The 16,650-nt window shown below is 46.7% G+C and overlaps 1 protein-coding gene across 1 annotated transcript; it reads right to left on the bottom strand.

Moving 5' to 3' along the window:
* Positions 1-1,030: 1,030 nt before the first annotated feature.
* On the bottom strand, positions 1,031-15,695 carry LOC308673160 (gamma-aminobutyric acid receptor subunit alpha-3-like; the record flags this gene model as incomplete). The annotated part of the gene is made up of 9 exons (XM_081336638.1): positions 1,031-1,372; positions 1,830-2,041; positions 2,824-2,976; positions 3,624-3,758; positions 4,484-4,566; positions 5,015-5,235; positions 7,904-7,971; positions 11,493-11,617; positions 15,607-15,695. 9 exons carry the CDS (start codon positions 15,693-15,695, stop codon positions 1,031-1,033), a joined length of 1,428 nt encoding a protein of 475 aa, XP_081192764.1.
* Between the last annotated feature and the right edge of the window lie 955 nt (positions 15,696-16,650).

Below are 16,650 nucleotides of genomic sequence, written 5' to 3'. Positions count from 1 at the left end.
CTTCTAGTGTACTTGCAATATTTAAAAAAACTGTAAATGCACATTTATCACATATGTATATTGATGATGAAATAAAATTGAAAAGCATACGTTGGTCCGTTCATTCCACAAATGCATTCTCAAGAAACCATGGTGCACTATGCTTTAACGTGCACATCTGTCCATGCACATGGCTTAATGAAGGAAATAGAAAAATAATTTCTCTGAAGGAACAGAGAAATGCTGCATCAGCCAATTAAGCTTATGTAATATTTACAAAATTTCAAAATCCAATTTAGATAACAACAGATAATAAAATCTGCTATATAGGTACTGCTATATGACCACAAACAAATAATTCTGAACCATAGATCCAGTGAAGAATTCAGAAAAATATCCCATGGAGTACAAAGTCTGTCATGATAAAATTGCAAAGTTCCTGAAAGAGACAACCATTCAGAATTGACACCTGCTGTTCCTGTTATATCCTAGCAGTTTTTCTGACCACGTGCAAGTACTGAGTCCAGGACCAGCCCGGACTCTGTGAGTGGCTGTCCTAGATCTGTCTGCTAGCCAAAGTTACCCCTTCTGCTCTCATCACAATTTCCGAATGGCCAAGTTGCTCCAAGGGGACCTAACTTGTTTTCCCTAACCCCAGGCACTCCAATGAGAAAGCCCCCCACCCCACCCCCCCACCAGCTACCCAGAGGCCTTGGGCATCAGGAGCTCCTCGGCATGCCTCACACAGGATGAGCAAGGCAGGATGGAGTGGAGTAGGCAAGATTGGGGTAGAGAGACATCAGACTCCTAGGGACGACCCCTGCCCCAAACAGTAAATTTAATACATCCAATAACATTCTTGATTTTCTTTTCTTTCTTTCTTTTTAAAAATCACAGTTTGGTTCACATAGGAGAGGAAGGAAATCAGCTGAATAATATTAATCATAATAAAAGGTAAAAATGATTATAGTATCAGCAAGGGGACCAAAGCACCCCCCCTGAGCTCCTCTGTCCAGAATTGCATGGACATACGGAGGGTGCGCAGCTACTTTCAATCCTTGGGGATCATATCCTTGATGGCTGACTCCCGGTTGACATACGTTGCCCAGTACACCATGTTGAAAATGGCAAACAAGACTGGAAAGACAATGCGAGACATTTTGTCTACCTTGCTGACACTGTTGTAGGTCTTCCTGTTCTCCAGAGGCTTCTCTTCCAATCGGGGCAACTTGATGGGGGGCCCCACCACAGCAGCAGGTGTGGCTGTGGGAACAGCTGCATTCTTGGCGATGGTTGGGAGGGTAGGCTCCTTGGTGATATTGAGAGCGTACGTGGTCCCCACAATGTTGTAGGTGTTGTTGGTTTTCTTAGCCAACGTGGCTGGCTCTTTCTTCTGAGAAGAGAAGCAAAGAAGATGAGATAATGGCCCGGTGGGATGGATGCAAGTGCATCCAGAGATATTTGCCTCTGTGGGTATGGAAGGGTGAGAAAAAGGACTGCTGCTGCTCTGATTTGGCCCTAACATGGATCTCCATTCTGGAAGAGAAGGGGCCAGCAGGGCACACTCTTTTGAAACAAGGCATCTACTGGAATCCAGGCCCTTCAGAAATGAATTTCTCATATTTAGAATTGGATCCCCTCTCTTGGTGGTGTTTTCTGATGCAAATGTAAGAGCTTTGGTACTTGCTCTCCTCTTTAAACTACCATGACAAAAAGAACGGTGGCCAGTTGGATTGCAATCGTATTATTCCCTTTTTGGGTTAAGCAAGTTATAGCTTTTTACATTGTGGGAAGATGGCCAGGATTTCTCTGGGTCACTCCTCTGATGCCCTCTGCCCCTCCCTTCTCACCTTCATCTCCTGAGCCTCCAGCACCTTCTTGCCCTCCCAGGCCCAGCTGCGCTTAGTGAAATAATTGACGGCAGCAAATTCAATCAGTGCAGAAAAGACGAAGGCATAACACACTGCCATAAACCAGTCCATAGCTGTTGCATAAGCCACCTTGGGGAGGGAATTTCGTGCGCTGATGCTCAGGGTAGTCATGGTCAGCACTGTAGTGACGCCTGTGAAAAGGAGAACAGATCAGAGGCAGCTGAAGAAGGCAGGCTTCCACCCTTAGGCTCTCCTCTGTCCAGGCTAGTAGGATTTTGTTTTGTCTTGTTTCCCCCCCCCCCCATAAATTGGAAAGTCACACATCAGTCTTTCAAAATACAGCATCAACGAGGTTTGAAAACCTCTATAATGAGCAACAAATTCAGGCACTGTTTATCTGCTATATTAATAATGATTTCTAATGAATGATCCTTACGATTTTGAGTATGAAGCTAGAATGCTGATGTTATAGAGTATTTTATTATTTGTTTAATTAATTAGCATACTTATATACAATAGCTGTCCATCTCACAGACACATGATTCAGGGTGGTGTACAACACAATTATAGTTAAAAACCCCATACAATCTAAAAACAACCTCCATAAGCAACTTCATGTAGATGCTAAATAGGAGGGAGAGAGTGCCGAACCCTAGAGAATCCCACACAATAAGTATCTGATAGCTTTACACACATCCACACAACAAGCATCTCAGTTTGTACTTCCCAAGGCAGCCTATGCACTTCTATAAGGATTAATTTTGACACTGGCTTTTCCCAATCTTATAATGCATGTTTCTTATGAAGGACAAGGAAGATGATGATGATGATGATGATGATGAGGAGGAGGAGGAGGAGGAGGAGGAGGAGGAGGAGGAGAGGCAAAGTATCCAGGCAAGTAAGACAGAAAGGCCCAGGCTGTGAGTGTCTGCTGGCTCTCTTCTCCCTGCAGCCTACCACAGGACACACTCACCAAACACTGTTCGGGCTGGGACGCTCTCCCTGTTGAGCCAGAAGGAAACCTGGGACAGAATGACTGTCATGATGCAGGGCAAGTAAGTCTGGATCACAAAGTATCCAATCTTGCGCTTGAGATGGAAGTAAGTGGTCATCACAATGTAGGTCCCTGGAAAGAGAAAGGCCACAATACAGTGATACTAACATCTTGTGGCCAGGCAGCAATGTGTTAGTTCAGCTGCCATCTTTATAAATGTCCAGTAAAACTGCTCACTGGGGTGACCAACTGCAGTTAACGACTGGGGTGCATCTACATCTATATCTTCACGATTTAAAAATCTGCCTTTCACATACCACATCTGTAATAGTTTTGTAAAAATTGTGTTTTGGTCACAAATCGTGATGCCATCTCTCTAGGGAAATGAAATAGCTGGCAATGCCCTTCTCAGGGTCTTCCATGAAACCAGGGAGAGTCATCAAGTCTACTCAGTGAATTGGTTCACATGCTTAAACTACTTGAATTATTGCCCTAAGATACTGGTACAAATTTCCTTGCCTGGTCCTGCCTTCTTCTGACAGTGACAGGACCAGACAGCCCCTGAGCTTAGATGCACAGGAGAAAAGGCTTTTTTTTCTTTTTCTTGCCACAAGAAGGACCATGTGTTACAAATATAATCCCTATTTAAATCAAACATGCTCTTCATGGGATTATCCAATAGTAAGTTCCCCCAAAACTGCTCCCTCATTTAACCCCCTAGTCTATTCCTACAGCCTGCATCAACTCTGCTTCTTGTTGCCTTCAGGCATCTGAATTACCTGTGCTAGACTCAATGGAATCTCTTCCTACATTATGGCCAAGGAGGTCATATTGATTGAGGCGGGAGCCACCTTCAGCCACTTCCACTTTTCCCAGAGTCCAAGTGTAGATGACTTCTGTCGTGGTGTAGGCATCTATGGAGGAAAAATTACAGAACAGCTGGAAGCTATGCCCAGAAGGCCTTTGCCCAGCTTTGGTTGGTGGACTAGTGGAAATCTCATCCCGAGGGGGTTGTACTAAAGAAGATGTCTTTGCCTTGCTGTAATTTACTCTAGATGGGGCTCTACTTGATGATCACCTACAAACCTTTGGATCGTGGGCCTCCTTGAGTTGGTTATAAGAGTGGTTATATAGATGTTTTAAATAAATAAGTAACTTTCAACTGCTGCAAAATGCACTGGCCTCTATATAGTACTTATTACATTACAACCATTGGAACACAAATACTGGGTATGAAAAGCTGCTGCTCATGACCTACAAAGCCCCATACAACTCAGGGTTTCTGCAAGATTGCCTTCCCCATAGGAACTCTGAGCAAAGTAAAGGTGAGGTCCCAAAGCTGTTTTTCCCCAAAAGACAACAGGACTTTCTTGGATTCTTCTTGGAAAAGTGAGGATATTAAATTTGGTAGTTGGAACAGTAAAGTGTGCCAGAACACAGAGTGGTAGATGATTGGTTGGAGAGCGCTGGCTCCTGCATTAGGCAACCAGCACTGTTCTTAAATCAGAAGAAGTGGGAGTGGGCCAGTTTTCAATTCAATTTGTAGATGCAGACTGTGATGCCATCACAACCTATGCAAGTGTAAGCGGGCAAAAGCCTCCCTCCCCTTCAAGCTAGAGAACAACAATGGAGTACTTACAGCTCCCAAACTTCAATGGGCAGGCGTGCACGTCCATAGGGAAATCCTCCAGATGCATGGGGCATTCTGCATGAATGGTCAATCTGCAAGGCAGAGGGTCTGCCATCAGGCGGGAGACTCCCAGGACTTAGCTCTGAGGCCTATGGCGAGCCCTTTGACTGGATTCTTTCTCAAATATCCCCAGTTTGTCTTTCCACCAGAGAGGGTGCTGACTCATAGAATGTATGCTTTCAAAACTGCCTCTAGTGCTGCTCCACTAAGGCACATGACACTGTGGGATGGAGTGTGCCAAAGCCCACTGTCACATTCTGCAAGTGGCATTGAGAGGGAAGCTCCACGGTAAGCAGGGGTTAATCCAGTTCCCCAATCGGACCGCTCAGCAGCCAATCTTAGGTTGCCTCCCGCTGCCTCCAGGGTCACAGCAATGGTGTGGGTAAAGCAGGGGTCTCCCCTCCATCAAGGCCAAAGGGGCTTCTGGCAGGGCGCCTCTGTCTCAACCCCTGGGACGGCCAACCCGACACCCCAGCTCACCTCATGGTGTAGAGGAGAGTGCCATTATCCACCAGTCGAAGCAATTTGTTTGGTGTGGTCATGTTGTGTGCCACCGATTTCTTTCCATTGTGGAAAAAGGTGTCTGGGGTCCAGATCTTACTGGCTAGCAAGTTATTCAAGGGCAAAATCTTCATTGGACCATCAAATTTCAACCGCTCATCTCTCCAGGATTGCCGGAAGAAGACATCGATGGTGTACTCCTGCCGGTGAAAAAAGGAGGTGAAGATGAGGGTGCCCGAGGAGCAGGTCCTCTCTTTACCCTGCCCACAATAAAGAGGAATCCTGCATCCAACAGACTTCACAAGGGGAAACCACGGGACACACCTCCAGGGGCCCTCTGCTCAATGCCTGCCTTGGTCTTGGCTGTTCACACCAGAATTAGCACCTCGGAGCCCCACAGAGTGAAGAACCCAAAGAGACCTTTTGTGCCACCACCCCAGCATCATATATTGCAGTCCACTTCTCCTGCACCCCGAGACCACTCAAGGTCCTGCCTTCCTGCCCCCCACCCTGGTCACTTCTGCCCTGTCAACTTTACCGCAGGCAGCTTCTGCCACTGCAACAGTTGTGCTGTCTCAGCGCTGCCCTAACTTGACTGATTTGCTCTGGGGCCAGTGGGGTGGCGAAAGGAATCCAAGGTCATTCAGGGGCGCCCTAGTTACGCTCTTGTCCCTAGAAGCAGCTCAAGTGCAGAGAAGACTGCGGGTGCAGTGCTGACTTTTCAGATTTTCTTGGGGGGAAAAAATGACTGGCAGGAGCAGTAAAATGGTAAGAGCCCTCAGGAGAGGCCCAGTTGCTGGATTCCTCTCAGAGCACGGAAAGGTCTGTGCAGGATTTTGCCCTAGGTGTTGGAAGCAGCTGGAGGAAAAGATCACAGGATCCTGGCAGAACATCAGCTGCTCTTGCCAGAAGCCGTTTACAGGGGAGGGGGAGGGGGGTGGGGCAATCATCAAGCCTTCTCCTCTCCACCCTCCCTCTGGGCTGGGCAGCAGGCCATGTAGGCTCAGGAGGATATGCCGCAGAGCTTTTCTCTGGGTGTTTCCAAGCCCCCCTCCATCGTCATAAGGAGAAAAAGCCCAGCAACAAGTGCAGAAAAACTGACCCCCCTCCCAGCAGTTGCCATGGCAACAATCATGTGGCAAGAAGCGCCAGTGATAATGGATGCAGAGCGCTGCCAGCCACAGCAGCAGTTGCTCCCTCCCTTTCCCCAGAAAAGCTTAGCTGGCCCCCCGGGGTCCTAGGCCCACAGCCCCTTGGAAGGGAAAGACTGCTCCCTCGTCAGCCGGTTCCTGCCTCTGACCACTCCCCTGAGGGGGGGAGCACAAAGGGGCCGCCAAAAGAAGATCGATGGATGAGATGCACTGGCTAAGGAGGAGGATTTGTGCAGAAATGAAGCAAACACTTGCATTTGACTTTACCTGTTTTCCACCGAGTAAATTTTGTAAGATCACATAGCAGTAGAAAATGCAATTCATTTTCAACTACTTTGATTTCTCCTTTCTTCACAGCTCATTATACATGCTGACTTAATGAAATATGCTTAACTTTTTAGTAATGACAAGGTACTCTCTGAAGGTAGAATGATTGAATATATTAGGGTTCTTGGCTTATCGTGCAACAATAAGGCAGTTATCATGGAGGAGAGAGAGAGAGAGATGGAAAACAACAGTCCAAAATGAAACGGAATTCACTTTCTTTGCAAGGAAGGCAGCTGGTCAGACTTTGGAGCTTCCTGATCAGGTGTGAAAGCAAAGCTTTCACTTTTACACGAAGGCAACCCTGAATCTACCCTGCACCGTCGCACTGAGCCAACTGCCTCTCACCCTCAGTCCCTCACCAGGATGGTTTGCAGGGCCTGATTTACAAACCTGGGGCGACTGATCACCACCCTATAGATCAGGTGCTCTGAGTCACCCATTTGGCAGAGCAGCAGCAGAGATTCCTTCCTTCTTTATTTGGAAAAAAGGAGATCAACTGCAGAAACAGAGCAACTATGCTGGCCTGGAGAAAGCCCGTTAAACCAGGGGCCTACACTGCTGTAGGCCACAGGCAGACTGAGCAGGGCTGATGGCTTAGGGGGCACTCAAATGTCTCACCCCACAGGCCCAGACTGAGAGACCCCAGGGAGCCAAATTCTGTTCCCTTGACTCAGGAAGAAGGCAGGTTCGGATCCCAGTAAATACGTGCCAATGAGTCAGTGGTCTCGGCCAAGAGCTTCTCCCTGGGCCAGAGGAAGTGAAGCTTGCAATCCCAAACAAACTAGAGAATTCCAGTCTGCCAGCAGGTTCAGTCTGTATTAGCTGGACAATCACAGGAAGAATCCCCACCATAGTTCCAAAAAGAGTGCATGGAAAACTATGTTCTTCTCATGAATGGGATTTTATTTCCTGATTGTTCAGATCTCAGCTATCTCATTCCTATTTTCATCCAAGGGCTATCCAGTTCTTTCCCTTCCCTTTCCTTCCCCACCAGAAATTGGAGCCCCACTGACCTCTTTCCTGCCAACCAAAGATGGCACCTCCAGGGGCAACCGTTGCCAATCTGCTCTTCTGAGTCAGAAGTCAAACTGATAGTTTAGCTCCAGGGACCTGGAGGATTCTTCCATTGGCCCTGGGAAGCCATTCCCTTTGGTCCTACCGAGCCCGTCAACACCTATCCAACCTTCAGAACAGTCCTTGGAACCTGATAGATTCCTGCTGGGAATCACCCCACTATTGCTCCCCATCCTTCCCTCTAAAATCCAACTGCAGGCAGACCTTTGGGAAAGGAGAGGCCATAATATCAAAATATATTTAAGTCAATGCTGCTCTGCCAGCTGAAAGCGTCCCTATCCCTCAGGAAGCATGGATGTAACAGAGCATCACCTACCATGTCAGTGTCTGAGACAGGGCCAAAACTTGTCACGTAAATATTGGTTTTGACTTCAGTTACTGTATCTGAAACAACATAACACGTGATAGCTATTGAAAATGAGTTGTACTTACAAAGCAAACATAAACATGATATAATATTAGCATCTTGTCTTTTGTTTGAAATGTCCATGCCTTGGGGCATCCTTTGATGTCTAAAATAATCCCATGCCTTGAAAGTAAATCAGATATAGAATTTAATTCAAACAGAAAAATGCATTTTATGCATTTTAATTTTATAGAATTTCTATATACACATACGTGATGTGATCCATGAATCTCCTGTTATGCCATCACCCAAGAATAATGTTTCCAAATTCTGTTAAACGGCACAGGCTACATATTGCTTAAAGCAGATGCTTCACATGGGGCTGCTGCTGAAGACTGCTTTGGAAACTTGATTAATCAATTCAATATTTGAGCCAGGCAATGGGATGGGCTGCAGTCCTGCCCAGCAAGATAAGGGGCCTGCAGACCTGGACCTGGACTTTCCACACCCCCAAGGCAGGCCACCGGGCTACCATTAACACCTCCCCATCCAGTACTTCAAGCCAAGGGCTTTTCTACGTGGACACCCCTTCAGGTTTTTGCCCTCCAACCACATAAACTTCCCACAAGTAAGAAGAGCCATTCCTTGGAAAGAGGCCAATCACCTTTTCAGTTAAGTATCTCCCTCAACCTGCAGCATCTGATGGTTTGGCAACTACTTCCATTTTGACTCCATATCAAGCAGCCATAAAAGACCTGTTATGCCTGGTGAGACCAAAATATACAGCGAAATGGGTGGCTTAAGTGTGGGTGTCTTTTTTTTCTCCCATTCCTTTTGAATCCAAGTCATCCCAGTGATAAGTATTGGACCTATTGAAGAGGTATCTTCCCTATTTTGTGCCACTTTCATAGAGAAATTTTTGGCACGGAGAACTTACTTTCATTAAGTCCATTCTTGCTAGCCACTCCCCCACCCTTGAAAGCGCCACACTTTTTAATTCAAAGCGCGGCGGCAACATATTGTGGCTTCCTCTCTCAGTGCTGCCTCTTGGGCAAATGAGGGATTCCTAGACAGAGGAGCACTTACTCGTCTTATTTGCCTTGTTATTTGTAGTCTCTGCCTCTGACATAGAGAGCCCCTCTAGCCCATGCTCTTATGACAGCATCATGCAGGCTCCCTGTTTCTTGCTTGGGGCCATGGAGAGCAAACTCCACTGATCCACCTTTGAGCCTGGTACAAACCAGATCAAGATAAGTTCATTTGGTCTCGCCGGTTTGCCAGTTTCTGGCCTTCTCCCCAGGACAGCCGATGACTGTGGCTCATTCTGGAGCAAAGGTGATCCCCCTAGCCCCACAGCTTCTGCTTTGCTCCACTTCTGCTCTGCCATTCTTCTTTTGCAGCCCTTCCACAATGGGTGTGTGTGTGTGTCTGTGTGGGGAACCCAAAGCATCTCCCACCCAGCAGAGGAGTGCTCCAGAAGGGAGGCAAGGGAGGGAAGATGAGTAGGAAGGAGCTTGAGTTCATGCCAAACTGCCCTCTGTGGTCCTGACCAAACCTGGGAGGGGCGTCTCCTCCTCCTCCTCCATGACCACCACCTCTACTTCCTTTCTAGCACATGGCCTGCAGCTTCCAGTCAGGTAACCACCCTTCCTTTATTTTAGCAACAGCCAAGTGAGCTGCACCATTCCCCAGGTAGAAGGCACCCAAAATTACAGTTCTTCCTTAAACATTCTCTCTGGGTGAGAAAGGAAAGGAGGTTTGCAAAAAGGGGAGTCTTGACAAGGATGTGGCGTGAGACTGGGAGCTTGAAGTATGGAGGGTGGACTAGTGAGTGCCCCTGCTCAAAGATGCCAAGCCCCTCCTCACTGCCTAGGCAAAAGTTTAGAAAGATGCATTCAATGTGCCCCCCCTGTGGCTCCACACAAGCCTTTCCCCACATTGTGAGGGTAGGCCAACCTTGTCCATTAATTCTCAGGATCGCTCTTGAGTGAGCAGCTATGTTACCATGACAGCATCATCAGCTCAGAATTGAGGAAGCCAGACAGACCCCTCCTGGAGGCAGGAAAATAGAAATTCCCCAAGTGGGGGTGGGTGGGTGCCTATTTGAGCTCAATTAGTGGCAATGCAGAAAAGGAGAAAAAACCTTGCACACCCCCAGACACAATGTCCAGGGCAAAAAGAGAATAGAAAATCCAGCCTTCCCTTCGTGGGCTGGGGGGAAAGGGAGGGCTAGCACTGCCAGGGAGCAGAAAGAGATGGCTATGCTAGATAGACCGTACAGCTTTGGAGTCATGCATGCCTTGGCCAGCACTAGGTGCCCAGCACATCCATGAGAGAGGTTTAAGTCATCCTTTGTTGCATTGGCATTTAAATAATGTTTTCCCCTTACTCTGCCACATCCAAGGACAGACTCAAGTTACATAAACTCTGTTAGGCTTTGTCCCCTTGGAGGAAAGTCAAGCACCATTGGCGGCTGGGAACAAATGCAACCGAGGCAGGAGCGGGATCAGCACCGAGAAGAGCACCTGATCTTCTGGTGGAGCGTTAGGGAAAAGCCCACATTTTTTGGCCATGTTAATCCTTCTCTTTGTAGAGTCGCACCAGCTCAACACTTTCCTCTTGAGTGGGAATAGTGCTGAGTGGTGGCCAAGAGGCTAGCTGCATAACTAATAACATGAGCCAGCTTTACCATGTTGGACTGCACTGTGATGACACATATTTTACAGCTTGATGCAATTTGGACAGTGGGAACATGCTTTAGAAGGGATAACTAACCCGATAAGAAGACCTTGTGCTTCTCTGCATTACCACCATTCCACTGAATATTGGACAGACTCATGGTAAAACATGACTTATAAAGCCAAAATTGATGTGGAAAAATGCTTTTTGAAAGGCAAATTCTCTAAAATTAAGTCTGCTTAATTTTAAGATCTAAAGAACTTGCAGCCATGCTTCAGTTGGAAAGAAAGAAGGATAATATTCTGAATTACAGAAATAGATTGACTATAAAAGAGATACATACACCCCAGACACTACTGGATGAATGTAAATCCCCATCAATTCAAAATTAAGTGCAAACCAGTTTTGTGTAAAAATGACTCTGAGAATCAGAGCTTGGCAATGGTTTTGCTGGTCCTGCCAGTGACTTGGACTGCACTTTGTAGACAAGAAAGAGCAGGTGAGATAACCGCAGTGACCCCTGATCTCTCCCAGCTTCACAGAACATCAAGATGGAGGTGCCTTGTTCCTAGTTCTTCAAGAAGGAACTTCTTGCCCATGCTCAGAGAGTTCCAGAACACCTGCCCAGACAAGTGCAGATGCAACTTGAAGAAGAAGAGAGTGAATGCCCTGCCCGGCCAGCACTGCACCCACAGGCTGTGTTGGTGAAGGCTTCAGTGCCTCTCCTCCCCCCAGGTAGGAGCAGCTGCTCCATGGGCACAGAACAAAGTAAGCCGCCAAATTCAAATAACAGAAACATGTATATGCAAAGAAGCTTGAAATAGTTCCTTAGTTTATGGATGTCAAGAAACCACAGAAAACACAGGTAAAATGGATTTACCTCCGAGACCAGGTCTCAGTCGGTTATCATAACCATCTAACAGACGATCCAGGATGCGTGTGAAGATGGTTATGTTGTCTTTGCTGTCATCGTCAATGATATCAGGTCCATGTTTTTGGGCTAGTCTGTCAGGACAACAGATATGGGGGAAAAATCAAGACACACCTCCATTTATCACACCTTATCTCTTTAGGGGAATCAGACATATTGGGACAAGTCTCCATCCAACAGATCTGAGGAGGACCTGGATGATGATTGACTCTCCCAGACTCTATCTAAACAGATTTCAGGTAAGTCCCAAAGGCCTGGTGGCAAGATCTTCTCCACACTTCCACTCCTGCATAAAGTGACAAAGGCAGTTTACTGTAGACAACATCATTAATAACATGGTAAAATCTGGGCTAGGTGAAACTTCAGTCAGATGGACTTACAATTAGCTGCACCCAAAGAGTGCTTGTTAATGGCATCACTTCAGCTGGGTGGGGAGGCTCAGGTGGAGTGCTGCAAGGCTCTGTCCTGGGCCCTAGGCCAGGGGTGTCAAACTCGCAATGTCACATGATGTGTGCTATGTATTGTGACTTTTTTGCCATTGCCGGCAATGGTTATGGGTGCGGGTTTTGCCATGATGCATCCAACCTGCTGGCCAGGATTTTGACACCCCTGCCCTAGGCTGTTCAGCCTCTCTATTGATGAGCTGGATGAATGGGTTGAAGGGATCAAATTCACAGATGACTCAAACTAGGGGGACCGGCTAACAGTTTAGGGAGACAAATACATTTCAAAAAGATCTATACATATTTTACACTGGGACCTCCCTCCCTCCCAAACAAAATAAACAAAACAAAACTAGAAAAACAGAAAAACAACCAACTCAGAATGAAATTTAGCAACAGACCTATCAAGTCCTGCGCTTGTGTATATGAGTGTGTACACAAACAAATTTGTGCATATATTTAGGATGGGGAGATCTGGTTTAGAACATGCAAAAACGTTGTTCTAGTAGATCAGGAGGTGAATGTGCACCAACTGTGTGAGGCAGGTGCTGTTTTGGCCTGTTGTAACTGCATATAGGGAGTAATCATCCAGCTTCATTCTGCTTTGGTTAAACTCCAGTTTTCATACTCTGCTTAGTATTAGGTACTGCAGTCTAAGAGAGATATTGACAAACTGGAGCAAGTTGGGAGGGGGCTACCATGATTCTGGGGGGACTGGAAACCAAATCCTATGAAGAATGGTTAATGGAAAATTTAGTTTGAGAAAGTGGCATCTGATGTGATGGTATGAAGGTAAAAGCTTCCCCTGTTCAGGTGTTTATGGCTCTAGAGGGTGGTGCTCATCTCCGTTTCTCAGCTGAGCGAGCCAGCGTTGTCCAAAGACATTTCCAAGGTCATGCAGCCAGCATGGCTATACGCTGAGGCGCATGGAATGCAGTTACTTTCCCACCTAAGTGGTACCTATTTATCTACTCACATTTGCATAATTTCAAACTGTGAGGCAAGCAGAAGCTGCGGCAGGAACAGGAGGTCACCCTGTTGTGTGGCGCTTGTGTCTCAAACCCAGGTTCTCAGCTTTCTAGCTGACAAGCTCTGCCTCTAACTGTGGAGCCATTGTGCCACTTCACATTGCGAAGTGACATCTAATGTGGTAGTATACAGAAGATAATGGACATTGTCTGTTGCCCTGGAGGGTAAAACTTGAAACTGTGGGTGGAACCTTCTAAGACAGAGGATCCCAACCTTTTGGGCACCAGGGACCAGTTACATGGAGAGAGGTTTTTCCGTGGACTGGAGGGGGCGTGGTTTTGTGTGCTGCTTGCATCCTGCTTGCATTTCCTTGTTTGCACAGACTGATTGCTGGCATGCTGTGGCCCAGTACTGGTCCAGAAACCGGGGGTTGGAGACCCCTGTTCTAAGAAGTAGGCTATATGTTAAGAAGAATTTACTGATGTTAATTGCTGTCAACCAGTGAAATAGGTTACTTCAGGCTGTGGTATGTTCCCTTTCATGAGAGGTCTTCAAAGAAAGAAAGAAGAGAGCCATCAGTATATTTTAGCAGAACGCTGAAGGGTTGGACCAGATGACCTCTAATGTTTTCTCCTGCTGGGTCTATGATGAGAAAGTGTATTTGTGGTGTTGCTGGAGGAGACCAAGTTTGAGAATTGTATATGCTAGATGAGAATGGTACCTTTATGAGATGATTGGTCAAGTGAGTTGATGCCTGTCAGCCCTTCAGGATCGTCTAACCAGGGGTGTCAAACTCGCAACATCATGTGACATGTTGCGACGTATCATGACTTTTTTTCTATTGTCAGCAATAGGGTGGGCGCGGTTTCAACCTAACGCATCCGGCCCGCGGGCTGGCAGTTTGACACCCCTGGAAGAAATAAATTCCCCAAGAAGATTAGAATTAAGTTTGATTAAGATAGACTTTATTAATAGACTTTCTCTCCATCCTTCTGATACCCTGTGACTCAGGGAGGAGCCAGCCTAAGTTTATTCCTAATGTTCTCCTCTTTCCCGGGACTAAAGGAATGCTTCTGCTCTTGCTTCTGTTAGGGCACTTTTGAATATTTCCTTCAAGAAAACCCCCCTGGCACTCCTCTGATACCTGACTCAGTGGACACGGTGGGCACAGGCAGCTGTTCGTGGAGCTGCCCAGGAGCTTGAGACAAGGTCTCCTCTGGCTAAGATCCTCCCCATATCTCCCCGCTACTTTCCCATTACCTTTGCACACACACTCCCCTGCCCCCTGCCGGCCCTGTGAGGAGGGGAGTGTGATGAAGGTCAGACAGTTCTGCAGAGGAGCAAAAGCCCTGCTCACCAGCCTTCTGGGTGTGGAGATGGGGCGAGTAGTCTGAGTCTCTATGTTTCATTCTGAAATAAGATTTCTTTAATCAGGCAGTCCTCATTTAGTGATCATAAGTGGGACTAGCAACTCAGCTACTAAGTAAAGCAGTTGCTAGGTGTAACTATAACTATGCTTAGCATCTGACCAGTTTTTCTTTGCTTTACAGATCTTATTCTGGATCAAAAAGGTTGTAAAGGTGAGGATCAGTTGCAAGTTTACTTTTTCATTACTATTGTAATTGCAAATGGTCACTAAATGAGACAGACCTTAAGCAAGAACTATTGTATCCATTGTAGTATAATGATGCTCTTGTGTCCAAATTCTCCTTGTGGGTGAGGGTGAGGCAAAGCAGGTAGAAACATTCACAGCCACAAAATTCTAACATGCAAATACCCTTCCCCATATGCCATTGTATGCTGCCCAGAGTTGGGTAGGGAGCATGTGAAATGAATGAATGAATGAATGAATGAATGAATGAATGAATGAATGAATGAGTAAGATGTATCAGAGTGACATGGGAGGGAGGGAGAGGTTTAAAACTCTATGTTGCAGCCAAGATTATTTTCATGGACAAATGCAAGAAGGAAGGCCAAATGATAAATCCTGGGATCCTTTTCTTCTCCAGCATTCAGAGTGGGAAGAGCCAGTGGTGGAATTCAGCCAGTTCTCACCACTTCGGCAGAACGGGTAGCTAATTTTTTGTTGCCCAGGCCCAGAATGGACTTCCAGAGGCGGCATCCCCACAAAGAACCGGTTGTTCACATATTTGAATCCCACCACTGGGAAGAGCCCATGGATCCATAGATCCGTTGCTCTCTTGCTCAGGGCAGAAATCCAAATTAAAGCCTCCCTGGCCTCTGCCTGAAGGTGTCCAGCCAAGAGGAGGCCCATGCCTTACTGCCTGGCCCCTCCACTTTGTGTTGTTCTGCCTGATGGGCAGCAAATGGCAAATGATGAAGGGAGGCCCAAGAAAGCTCTCAGCAGGGCTGTCTTTTTTTTTTTTTTTTGGTCTCTGAGAAGCTTTGGAGACTGACCCAGCAGTAAATTCAGCCTGCAATAGACTGCTGAATCACCCCTTTTCTAGTGCAGGAAGGGTAAAAAAAGAGCAATTTGCCAGCCAGCCTCCAAATAAGCAAATCAGACCTGTGGGGCCAGTAGGTGGGTCCAAATGAAGGCTGATGCTTCCCTCCCAAAAGTCATGGCTGGGTCAGAAGGAATGACTCAGCTGCCCTTGCTAGGACAAGAGACCCCTGTTCTGCCACCTTACCCTTCAGCAGGCAGGGCATAGACTAGGAGCAGAATTCCAAGGCTAGAGGTGCAGAAGGGGGCCCTTGCCCAGAGGATCCTCAAGGCCATCCCTTTACAGTGCAGCAGTGGTTGCCAGCGGATACTCCACACCTGCCAAAGAGGAAAAGAGGAGAGTCACAAAGGCCAGAAAGATGCTGACAATGGGAGACGGGGAGACAGAAGGCACACGGGGAAAGGCCAGCTAGAGTCTTGGTCTAAAGGACTGAAAGCAGGAGTCCTAGGGGCTGATGCACAAAGCCAGGTCCAGCTAGCCACTGTCAATCCCCTCTAGTGGTCCTTGTGGCCAGTGGTCCCTAAACAATGTTGAGTTTGGACTGCTACTTCTAGACAGCCCAGGAAAATAATACTCCACTCTCTCATGCTGTTCTCCCCGTCTTTGGCAATGGTCAATTGGCGAGGGAGGGAGGGAGGGAGGGAGGGAAGGAGGGAAGGAAGGAAGGAAGGAAGGAAGGAAGGAAGGAAGGAAGGAAGGAAGGAAGGAAGGAAGGAAGGAAGGAGGATTACAGTGGTGAGCAGTAGCAAGTTCAGGCTGCTGAGAGAATTATTGGTTTTAGGTTAGTTTTGTGTGTTAATGAGTAGTTTCAAAGAACTTTTCAAAGGGTCTTTTAAAAGTAATGCTTTTCCATAGTTCCATTAGCCTCAACCTTCATTTCTCCTGATTCCACAGGTTTTCCTCAATGTTGTTTTTACCCTTTTCTTACCTAAAACTTTGCATTAGGAGAGGTAAATCAAAGGAGGGGTAAAATGTAGTGAACATTAAAGGGTCACATTTCACATGTTTTAATTAATATTATCTCAAAAAATGGTTGGCAGTTAAGAACTTACTTGTCAGCTCTGTCATGCAAAATATTAGATTGGGATACATTTTAAATAGACTAGACTTTTTCTCATCACTTTTCAGCTCGTTTGAGCAAGGAGATCTGATGGAAAGCTTTATCTGGATTGGTTATGGAAAAGGTGGCAGTACAGCCAGGACTGGAAAATAGCTCTGGAAAATACATAT

Source organism: Vipera berus (genome assembly GCF_964194415.1).
Source record: "Vipera berus genome assembly, chromosome: 11".
In the NCBI taxonomy this organism is placed as follows: domain Eukaryota; kingdom Metazoa; phylum Chordata; class Lepidosauria; order Squamata; family Viperidae; genus Vipera; species Vipera berus.
This window is presented reverse-complemented; position numbering and strand designations above follow the sequence as displayed.